This window comes from Salvelinus sp. IW2-2015, linkage group LG33, assembly GCF_002910315.2.
Source record: "Salvelinus sp. IW2-2015 linkage group LG33, ASM291031v2, whole genome shotgun sequence".
Taxonomy (NCBI): Eukaryota; Metazoa; Chordata; class Actinopteri; order Salmoniformes; family Salmonidae; genus Salvelinus; species Salvelinus sp. IW2-2015.
Window position 1 is genome coordinate 26,118,880 of NC_036872.1, and position 11,857 is coordinate 26,130,736.

The window sequence follows — 11,857 nt, forward strand, 5'->3', positions numbered from 1 at the left end:
ATACCTCAGTCTGGTTTTTGTCTTTCCCATCCAGAGATTTAAGACAGCATGCAGATGCTACAGGTACTGTGAAATCATCATCAGATAATAGTAAAGTATTTGATTTGTTCCATTTCAGCTTGCCGTGTGTAACAGTGAGCCAGAAGCTCCTCCAGTTGTTTAGACCGGTTTCATCTCCTGAATCTGAGTCCAATTTCTCCCTTGGCTCCAAATCCCCCAGCCGTCACACCTTCTCCTTCTCTGTGATCAAAACAAATCAATTATTCTCTGCACGTAGAGCAGTAAAGTGAAATGCTACAGCTCATATCAGTTTTGAAACTGACTAACATGGCTACTCTGGGGCTGCCGAGTGTTGGCCCAGTTCCTCAGGCCCTGTCAGCACAAAGTGTGTGTGTGTGTATGTCAGTGATGAGAGCAGACAGAGCTGTGTGTCTTGCAGCAGGGAGGCAGCCCACAATAGCCCCACAGCTCATGGGCTTGTCTCCATTAGTTTTCTTGACATGACTTCCTGCCCTCTGCTCCCTCTCTCCTCTCCTCTGCCTTATTAACTTCCCCTCTCTCTCCCTCCCTTCTTCCCTCCTTCCTTTCCTCTCTCCCTCTGAATGTGTGTTTATGTCTCTCTCTCTCCCTCTTGCTCTCCATGGCAGCACTCTAATCAAGAATGATGGATTGGGTGCTAGGAGGCACTGGGAGTGTTTGCTAACCTGATACACCAGCGTAGTCTCTCCCCTTTTGTTGTCTGTCTGCAGGTCATGAGGGATCCCAAACAGCGGAGGAGGCTTTGTATGTCTTTCTAGTTAAGCTCTGCATGAGAACTAGTCTAAACATCTGCACCTTAGTATTATAACTTTGTCATCAGCTTTGACAAGAGATGTATAGCAAAAGGTGCTATCTTTCTGTCTTTCTTCCCCTCTCTCTGTATGCCATTTAGAAACGTCCCCTCCTTCACTGTCTTCAGCTCTGACTAATGAAGTGGAGCTATTTTCTATTTTCTGCTGAGATTTACTCATTTTGAATGTATGGCAATTAGAGGAGGAAAATGGCATTTCTCTCTCACTCACTCACTCACTCACTCACTCACTCACTCACTCACTCACTCACTCTCGCTCACTCATCTTCAACAGCTGTCCCGTCTCCATCTGCAGCACTAGCCTAATGGTTAAGCACCCCAGGAGCAGCTTAACACTGGTCACACTCTGAACATAATCCTCCTATAGGCGTAGTGTTGGTTGCATCAGTGTGTCTGTCTACTGGACAGCTTGTGTCCTTGCATTTGAAACCTAACCTCGTGCACTTTCAATATCACGAGGTTGATATCTATAGAGAAACAGTCCTCCAACCCCCCCTACCCTGGTCTGGTAGATAGTGTTGTTGCTAGCTGTACTGTTCCTCTTGTAGGGGATGAACAACAGTGGGTGTATTTATCATGGAAACGCATATTTAACAGTCTGCTAGGGGTTTTATCTGAATCAATAAAAGTGCATTCTTCTTATTCTGTTTGGTCCATTACAAACTGTATGTATTTCATTTCCTTTGATTACCCATTAATCCATATGAATCATTAATTTTGTCTCCGGCATTGTATGTGTCCTGTGCACAAGCCCATCCAATAGGCATATGTCAATCTTCTGCATTTAGGAGCTAGGCCTAACTGAGAGCATATATTTACTCTGAAAAACTGTGATTTATAGGCTAGTCTTTGTGATTCTTGGATGAGTGCGATGTGAGACATCTGTGTGGAATTTCAATTGGAAGCAGGAATGCATTGGTGAAGGATAGACCATTGACAAGCTCTAATGTGTACATACTCTAGGTATTCAGGCAGCAATCTAAAGCCTGGCTGGGCATGCAATAACACCAAGGTAAAACATGGAAACATTACAGAAACATGCAACAGTTGATGGATGATCTCATTGTAACTGACGACATTGTTCTTGCTACAAACATGTTTTTTTGTTGAATGTAAGCTTAGCTTCACTAAGAAGCTTGCTGTACTAGTGTTTTACTGGATAACAATCCATATCCCGCTCCTTATAAAAGCACCATTTTTAATAATTTGGATTTAACAGGTGCGAATCTACATCAATATCTTGACTAAAACCCACAGTCCAATTCAAAGCGAATTGACACAGTTATCTTGAAAGCACTTGACGAAACACAATCTAGCAGAAAATATTTATCCTACCCCTTCATGGTTCTGAACGGCTATGGCCGCAAACGACAAAACATTGAATGATGGTATGACAGATGGTGAAGAGCTGTCAACCTCTCAATTGTTGCTTTGCTTTTGGGGTCGAGAGGGGAGAACAGTGAGGCTATATATTGAAATAGAGATCAGAGTGGAGAAGAAAAGTATGCAGGCTCTTTCAGCTCCCTGTCATGCCACTTGGGATCTGTTGAAGGATTTTCATTCAGCCATTTCCTTCCATTGAGAAGTAATCAGTCACTGAAAGATAATACTATATCCACTTAGTGACATGTAGGCTCGTTGCAGGTTCATTCTTGAACTGGTGTGGTAGAGTACCTTTATTTACATTTTCAAATCCACAGAAAAAAGCATATCCTAAAAACACATCTCTGCTGAGACTTGAAGCTTGGAGGTCTTGTTTTCCTGTCCTGTTTTTCCCTCCTTTCTGTGGGGTTTGTAAACCAGCTGGTGGTCTTAATAAAGCATGCTGTCCTGCAGGGCAACAAAGCAGTATTGTTGAGATTGCTAAGGCATTATGCAAGCCTAAGTAAAGCTTCCACACAGCTAAAGAATTACAGCCCACACTGAGCTTTGTGGTGCCCTGTAGAGACTCTGAAAAGGTCTTGAAGGTATCGGAGAGGAAAGGCGGGGAAGCTTGGTTGGTTCATTGGTTGGTTGGTTGGTTTTCTCTCTCCACTGCTCCTTGATGGGGAACAGGAGTCCAGAGCCTTTATTAGAAGTGGCAGGCGTTGTCTCCAGTCATCTAGGTAATTGCAGCGCTGCGTCCTCTCCTGTAATCAATCGAGACAGCTGCCGCCGCTGCGTTCAAGTCCAGTGGGCGAGCGTGTCGTGCTAATTAATGGATTGATAAGGCCGGTGCGCTCAGCTCCACGCCGCACCGCACATCACAACTTCCTGAGATTCCCTTGAAGTTCATAGATGTTTCTCCCGCTGTCTGTCTGTCCACACAGTCCCCAGGGCAACTGCCATGGTCAGGGGTCAACAACGGTGAAAGGGGTCACATTCCAGACTGCAGGGTGGCCTGTGTGTGCCAGAAGAGCCATTAGACTTGAGCTTTATGTTGAAAGGCTGAAAGATGTCATCCGCCCTATTTTCTTCAGGAAGTCTCAGTGGCACTGACCTCATACGACCCGAGGGGTTTTCATATGAGGCTGGGAGTGATGGGTTTTAGGGTTTGGGAGGGGGTGAAGGGGTCTTGCCCTTCTGGAACTCATTGTGACCAGAGTTTAATTAAAGTTTAGAGTGGAACAAGGGTCTGGTTTGGCCACCACTGAAGCAGAAATACATGGCTTGGGCCAGATTTTGTCCAGTCAGCACATACAGGCATCCATACTTTTATTAATAAACCTTTATTTTGACAGGGAAGTCCTACTGAGACTAGGGTCCCTTTTTCAGATGAATTCTTCATAAATACATCAAAAATATATTCAACATACAATATACACAATTATAAAATATATATATTTTTTAAACAGACACATTTATCCACATAGTGGTCTCTGATCATTTCTCTGAACTGACCAAGGGGGACCAGAACACCTCATTTCAGAGACCTCTGTGAGTTTTTCCAGAAGTTGCTAATCTGCATCACCCCCTTCGACAGCAATCACGTGCCACAGGAGAAGATGGCATATGCCTGGTGCCACATATGTCCATGTGGATTTGAAGCCAAGCCCAGCATGCAGAAACAGAGACACTGATTCATACCAGACAGGGCTGCCAGCCCAGCCCAGCTCTTCCAAATTAACATTAGGTGCCCACAGTGGATGTGCAGGCTTTGACAGTATACGTGTTACAGCTTCACACCCATCCCATTCTGTTGCCATCCGAGTCCTTTTGTCAGCTGCAATGGACAGAACTAATTGAAACACGCCAGCTGTCCCCACTTTCTAGATATCTTGGCAGCCTCTCCCTGTTCATTTCCCATTAACATCTCTGAGTGATTTCACAAAGCATTGCCTTGGCCTCCCACTAAACGCCATTCCAAACGCTCCCAGGCAGATTAAATAGTGTGAGGATGAGAGAACTGACCATCGCAAATTTCGCTGGGATTTGATTATTAACGTGACTATTTGCTGCTACTCAGCTAGCCGGCCTCCCATTATCCTCCAAAATCATTTAGATCAAACCACTCCGCCTCTTTCTGTTTTTCTTCTTGTAACACAGAATGGCTCGCAGGCAGGCAGGCAGGCAGCAATGAGGTGTTGATTTCCAAGACTGCGTGGGTTTCCTGTCTCCTGCCAGTACCTGTTTTAGTCATTTTCCACAGCCACTCAGTCGTGAGCTAGAGGTAGCTAGGCCTTGGCATGCACAGACAGACGCTAGAGAGGTCAAAGAAGAAAAAGCCCAACGTTGTGAATTCCACTACTGAGAAACAGGAAGGTTTCCTGTTAGAACAGTGCCAAGCTGGAAGGGAGATCAAGGTGGAGTGTGATTTCTACAGAACCGTCTGCCACCTCCAACTTCTTCAGGAGACTCGTCACTTTATTTATTTATTTATTTATTTTTGATATATCCTTTTTTTTGTAGACGTCCCAGACTGTTTATGTTCTGGTAAAGTGATGATGTGGTGTGAGCGAACCACAGAGTTTGCCTTGTAAATGAGAACGCCCGATGGGCGAGGTGACTGCGATGACTGGGGTGGCTTGGATCTTTTCTCTCTTTTCACAGCGCCAGGCTTCAATGGCCTCTGGTCATGATGGAGAGAATTTACATACCCCTATGTTCTAACTTTAAAACTTTATTTGCATACAGGTTTATTTCTCCCCCTCTCTCTTGGTTGTACTGCATATATTGGCGGTGGTGGCTGTGGTGGCCAGGTTATTCATACACCTCTCTGATTTGCATGAGTGATGGTTTGGTTGGCGACTGAATTAGGACATGATTTAGATATCTAATCCAGAGGGACGTCGGGCTCGTTTGCAGGTGGCCATCCCAGGTGTGCCTGAAATAAATGGCAAAGAGTTGACAAAGGGTTATTTTCTATTATTTGCAAGTCATCCTTCATTTGGGTATCTACTAAAGTTAACCAATATGTTTGGATGCAAAAATAGTAAATATATGCGCACACAGTAGAACTGCTTTGGCTCTCAATGGTCTGTTGTTGTTTCATTGAAATCCTCTTGTATTTTGTTCATTGATAATTGATTATGGACAACCTCTTATTCACATCCTATTCTCCCCAAGAGGAGAGGGGTTTATGTGAARTAAGTCATGCACGATCAGTCAATGGGAAATACCATTATACTCTTGGTAAAGTATTCATTTTTAGGGCAATATCAGTAGAAATGGTACAAATAGCGAGGTTCAAGACCCTTGTAAGACATCACAGTAAAATGGAGGAATGTATTGCAAAAGGAAATAGCAAAATTGTATTATACTGGGAAAGATTGGTTAGTCTGTGGACATTGGAAGGTTGGAGTTAACATCAGAATGAATGGTGGATTGGCCGCTGTGTGTGAAAATTCAGCACTTGAGGAAATTTGGAATATACTGTATGTATAATTATTTAACTTCATGTACCGTACATGTGGGCAAAACATTTTGTCCGTTAGTCTGCTGTAATCAGGGGCGGGCTGGTAGGGTAAAAATAAATAAAAGTAATGCACAACCTGCATTTACATGTAAAACATCCAAGACTCATCAACTATCAGTCAATCTCCTCAGACTGACATAATGGTCTCTCTCTGTGAGGAGACATGGTGTCATGATGGACCACCTAATCCTTTATTGATGGCTCTGGTTGCTGGCAGCACAGACCATCTGCCCGCTCTGTCTCTCTGGATGCGTTCCAAATCGCACCCTTGTCTCTATATAGTTCACTACTTTTGACCAGAGCCCATAGGGATATGGTCAAAAGTAGTGCACTGTAAAGGGAATAGGGTGCAATTTGGAACGAACCTTGTCAGTGTAGAGGGAGGGATGGAGGGGAGAGGAGTGGAGTGGTGGCCAGATGTTCCAGGGGGACAGAGAGGGTCAGATGTGAAGGGTGTCAGAGACAGGACAGCTATGGAATGACCCTAGGGGTCACAGAGGTCACCCTCGTCCCCGATGGACACATCAGTCACAGAGGGGGTGTCCTGAAGCCTGTCGTCCATCTGGTGTCCCTTTCTCCCTCCCTCCATCTATCCCTCTTTCCCTCTCTTCATCCATCCATTTGTCTCTCCATCCATTCATCCACCCCCTCCCTCCATCCCTCATTCCATTCCTCCCTCCTCCCTTCTCTCAGTGCCACACCAAATCCCCAGAGTACGCAGGCCACAGGAACAACTATAGAAAGATCAATAGTGGCCTGAAATGTCATCTGGTGAACAGTGATGCCAACACTCCCCAAGGGAGTGTCACTGTCAAATTGTGCACTAACCGATGAATTGTCCCTGACCTCCCGTGCACTGAATACGGGAGTATCACTGTCTCCTCGAGCCCTAACCAGGCCTAGGACATACACAGTGGGGCTGTCCTCAAGCACGGCTTTCTCTCCATCTGTTCCATGTGTTTTCATGTTTTTGTACCCATGTTACGGCTTAATTTGAATGACTATCTCAGATGTTTATTGGTGCAGTTTGGCTTGCCTGCTGAATGAAGTTGTGGGATTTTTCAGGAAGATAACATTTTGTCCTGAGAGATGAAGGAGAAGTGTAAACCTGACGGTTGTGATTGACTGTGGAACTACAGTTGACAGTCATCAGATTCAGTTGCAAGGAGAGCTGTTAGTTGCTTTGGGCGGTGACAGTATTAACAGTGAAATGTTGCTTTGGGCGGTAGGTAAGTATTACCAATTGAAATGTTATTGTAACAGCATTAATCCCTGTGATGAAACATGTCAGAGAAGAATCCCTGTCACTTGGATACCACCAGGCCCTCGCTTTACCATCAGACAAGAATAGAATTTAAACTTGTTATGGGATTGGTACATTCTCAACAATAACAAACATGTTGTTCCGTTGATGGATCACTTCTCATGTCTCTGTGTGTTTGCTGTAGGGATATGCTCAACACAGTATGAACCAGATAGTAGCTGAGAGCCATGTATGATAGCATACCATGTTACCATCAGCCCCTAGGCATACCAGACAGTAATAGGGATTGTAATGTGACCATAACACATTCACAATCAGATCCTGCCCTTCATTAGAATGAGAAGGCAGAACCTGGCTGTGTGTGTGTGCGCGTGTGAAGTGTACGGCCCCTCCCTCGGCCTGGTCTAGTCTGGCGAACTGTTTTAATGAGGAGATAGAGAGTCTCAGGCTGACACATCAGGTCCCCCCTGCCTCCATTACACCCCATTATAATCATCATTAAGATAACCCACCACCGCTCATTGTGTCCTCAGTATTACAGCCTCAGCCGTCCTATTGGCTTCCTTCCTCCACAATGTGTCTAGGAAAGAGAGGGGTTTCCACGGCAACGTCAGCGAAGGGCGACATTTCGACAGATAATTATTTGCCTCTCTCTCATTTTCTCGATCTCTCTCTCGCTCTCTCTCGGCCCACCCAGACAAGGAATCCTTATTTAAGACCCTTTTTATAATAAAGCCGTATTATTATACCCAGACCTGAATTCATTTGGAAAGTCGTGACACCTTTGCCTCCCCCGCTGATCCTGTAAAGGCGAAGGGGGAACGTGTTTAAAATCTCCATACAGCGTTTTATTACCCTTTTATGGGCGTTAGAATCTTTGGAAGATTAAGCGGGTTCTATTAAGCCCTGGATATTCCATTAGGAGTCTGCCTGCTCTGAGGAGCTGAGCTGAGAGGAGCTGAGGAGCTGAGCTCTCACTAGCTGCTAAAGGCAGTAGGCTAGCTCTCATTTGTCACTGGCTGCTCTCTGCGGCGCTCTGAGACTCCCATGGAGCTGCTTAATTGAGGCTCTAGTAAGCCTTCTTGAATCTCTGCTGCATTAGAGGCAGAAGTTAGAGATGATTAAAGGGCCATTCTGTCCCAGTCTGTCTTTCTTTCTTTCCCTCTATTTCAATCTGTCTCTCCATTTTCTCCTTCCTCTTTAATATTTGTTCTCTTTACTTGCAGGTGATATTTCTGTATTCAGAGGGATTCCACTTCCCTGCTGATTTGCTCATTTGAAACCTATATTTTAGGTTTAATGCTGCTACCACTGTCTTGGTTAGGCATATTCCATTCACCCTGCATTTTGTTATGAAGAGAGCTGATTGTGGTCAGGAATACACAGTGAAATATGCCTTTATCACTACTATAACTTGTTCTGTCAGCCACCATTTTCTCGAGCAGGGCTTTTTGTCAATAGATTCCAATTAAAGCCTCCTTGAGATGTATGTTCTCTGTGGCATTATTTATTTAGTAGAAACATTGTAGCCCATTAAAATGTTATGCTCTTGGTACTGAATATGGAAATTCATTGGAATTCTCCTTGTTATAAAAGCTCTGTGTCTTCCCGGGGATCCAGATGAAGTAGCTGGCTGGGTTCAAAGTGTTTGGCTGTAGCCTACAGCTTTAGAAATCCCTTGAAAAATCTGTGGGGTGAAGACGCAACAAGGCCATGATAAGGGGCCGTGATCTCTTTTCACAGCACAATTGAAACATAATTATTTCATGCCAGATTGTGTGCTCAGCAAAGCCCTGAATAGTAGTGGCATTTAACTTTAATTAGGTGTGATTTATTCATACTGACTGGATCGCTCGCAGAAATTGGATCATCTGATTATAGTCAAGCATGAAAATGACCTGATTAAACACTTCATAAAACCTAGGGAGGGAAAGAAAAAGGGATCCTTGGGTAGGAGACGTGTAGAGGCAGTACGGTGAGGGAGAGAGGGGAGGGGACAGGGGAGGCAGGCAGATACACTATATATACAAAAGTATGTGGACACCCCTTCAAATTAGTGGATTCAGCTATTTCAGCCACASCCGTTGCTGACAGGTGTATAAAATCAAGCACACAGCCATGCAATCTCCATTGACAAACATTGGCAGTACAATGGCCTTACTGAAGAGCTCAGTGACCTTTCCAACAAGTCAGTTCATCAAATTTCTGCCCTACTAGAGCTGCCCCGGTCAACTGTAAGTGCTGTTATTGTGACGTGGAAATGTCTAGGAGCAACAACGGCTCAGCAGCAAAGAGGTAGGCCACACAAACTCCCAGAACGGGACCACCGAGTGCTGAAGCATGTAGCGCGTAAAAATCATCTATCCTCGGTCATCTGTTCTCACTACCGAGTTCCAAACTGTCTCTGGAAGCAACGTCAGCACAAAAACTGTTTGTCGGGAGCTTAAAGCAGCCGTACACAAGCCTAAGATCACCATGCCACGCTTCGGCTGGAGTAGTGTAAAGCTCGCCGCCATTGGACTCTGGAGCAGTGGAAACGCGTTCTCTGGAGTGATGAATCACGCTTCCCCATCTGGCAGTCCGACGGATGAATCTGGGTTTGGCGGATGCCAGGAGAACACTACCTGCCCCAATGTATAGTGCCAACTGTAAAGTTTGGTGGAGGAGGAATAATGGTCTGGGGCTGTTTTTCATGGTTCTGGCTAGTCCCCTTAGTTCCAGTGAAGGGAAATCTTAACGCTACAGCATACAATGACATTCTAGACGATTCTGTGCTCCTAACTTTGTGGCAACAGTTTAGGGAAGGCATTTTCCTGTTTCAGCATGGCAATGCCCCCATGCACAAAGCGAGGTCCATACAGAAATGGTTTGCTGAGATCGGTGTGGAAGAACTTGACTGGCCTGTACAGAGGCTTGACCTCAACCCTTCAAACACCTTTATGATTAATTGGAACGCCGACTGCGAGCCAGGCTCAGTGTCCGACCTCTATAATGTTCTTGTGACTGAATGGAAGCAAGTCCCCGAAGCAATGTTCCAACACCTAGTGGAAACCCTTCCCAGAATAGTGATAGCAGCAAAGGGGAAGCAACTCCATATTAATGCCCATGATTTTGAAATGAGATGTTCGACGAGCAGGTGTCCACATACTTTTGGTCATGTAGTGTATTAGCTTTTCTTTTTCTTCTGGACCAACATACCACACATGGTTCTCAATAACAGTTAGACAGACACTTCTCCCAGCTTTTTCATTACACCAGGCAATGGTATATCTACATCCTCCCTTAACGTTCGTTGTCTCTTTGTCTCTGCAGGTGTGACGACGAATGAGAATCCAGAGTCCAAGGCTGTCAGCTCGGCCAAAGTATCAGGGCTCCAGCGTAGCCAGGAGCAGAGTAACGAGGTGTCCTTCACCCCGCGTGTGTCCAGCCCCACCCCGGCCTCCCCGCCTACGGGCTCCCCTGCCCCCTCTGCCACCGCGGCAGCCCCCCCTCAGCCYCTCCCAAGGGTGCGGCTCTCCTCCCCGCCCCCCCTCCTCATCAAGAGAGAGTCAGACCGGGCGCTGCCCATCCCCACCCCTCCCCTGCTTAGGGCCCGGCCCAACTCTCTCCAGGAGCACCGGGTCCCTGTCTCGCTCCCTCTCCCCCAGCACCAACACCACACCAGGCCTCTCATCAGCCACCAACATCACCAGCATCACCCACTGCAGTACAACAGCCTGCACGACATCAGGTACAGTAGGACCACATCTTATCCGTATGCTCTGGGTCTGTTTAGTTATGCCTAGTTCTCTTACATGATCTGGGTCTGTTTAGTTATGCCTAGCTCTCTTACATGATCTGGGTCTGTTTAGTTATGCCTAGCTCTCTTACATGATCTGGGTCCTGTTGTGGAAGTTATGCCTAGCTCTCTTACATGATCTGGGTCTGTTTAGTTATGCCTAGCTCTCTACATGTCTGGGTCTGTTAGTTATGCTCTAGCTCTCTTTCATGATTCGGGTCTGTTTAGTATGCCTAGCTCTCTTACATGATCTGGGTCTGTTTTAGTTATGCCTAGCTTCTCTTACATGATCTGGGTCTGTTTAGTTATGCCTAGCTCTCTATACACGATCTGGGTCTGTTTAGTTATGCCTAGCTCTCTTACATGATCTGGGTCTGTTTAGTTATGCCTAGCTCTCTTTCATGATCTGGATCTGTTTCAGCTATGCCTAGCTCTCTTACATGATCTGGGTCTGTTTAGTTATGCCTAGCTCTCTTACATGATCTGGGTCTGTTTAGTTATGCCTAGCTCTCTTACATGATCTGGGTCTGTTTAGTTATGCCTAGCTCTCTTCTCATGATATGGGTCTGTTTAGCTATGCCTAGCTCTTTACATGATCTGGGTCTGTTAGTTATGCTAGCTCTCTTTCATGATCTGGATCTGTTTCAGCTATGCCTAGCTCTCTTACATGACTGGGTCTGTTTAGTTATCCTAGCTTTCTTACATGATCTGGGTCTGTTTAGTTATGCCTAGCTCTCTTACATGATCTGGGTCTGTTTAGTTATCCTAGCAGTCTTCTTATACTTTATACCATGCTTATATGATACAATACCTCATTGACTTACGTCAGAGAGCGTGTTATTCCACCTGCACTGATCTGTCAGGATCTAGCAAAGGGTAACGGGATAGCTCGAAAGTAGTTGGCTACAATGTGCTATCTAATGTTCGAAAATATGACCTAGGTGACATCGTCTAATGACCCAATTTCATCCTCAAAACAGGCTGAATTAATCCACGCTAAAACAATAGTCGTTATCTTGTATATCTCAAAATGGAATTTCAGATCAGCAAATCACAATTACACATACATTC

At 45.3% G+C, this 11,857-nt stretch overlaps 1 protein-coding gene across 1 annotated transcript in view; it reads left to right on the forward strand.

Annotated features, from left to right (window-relative positions):
* Positions 1-11,857, forward strand: part of fbrsl1 (fibrosin-like 1) — a 531,885-nt gene that overhangs the window by 482,152 nt on the left and 37,876 nt on the right. Inside the window, 1 exon segment of the mRNA XM_070436990.1 lies at positions 10,321-10,738. Within this exon segment, the coding sequence (XP_070293091.1) occupies positions 10,321-10,738 (418 nt within the window).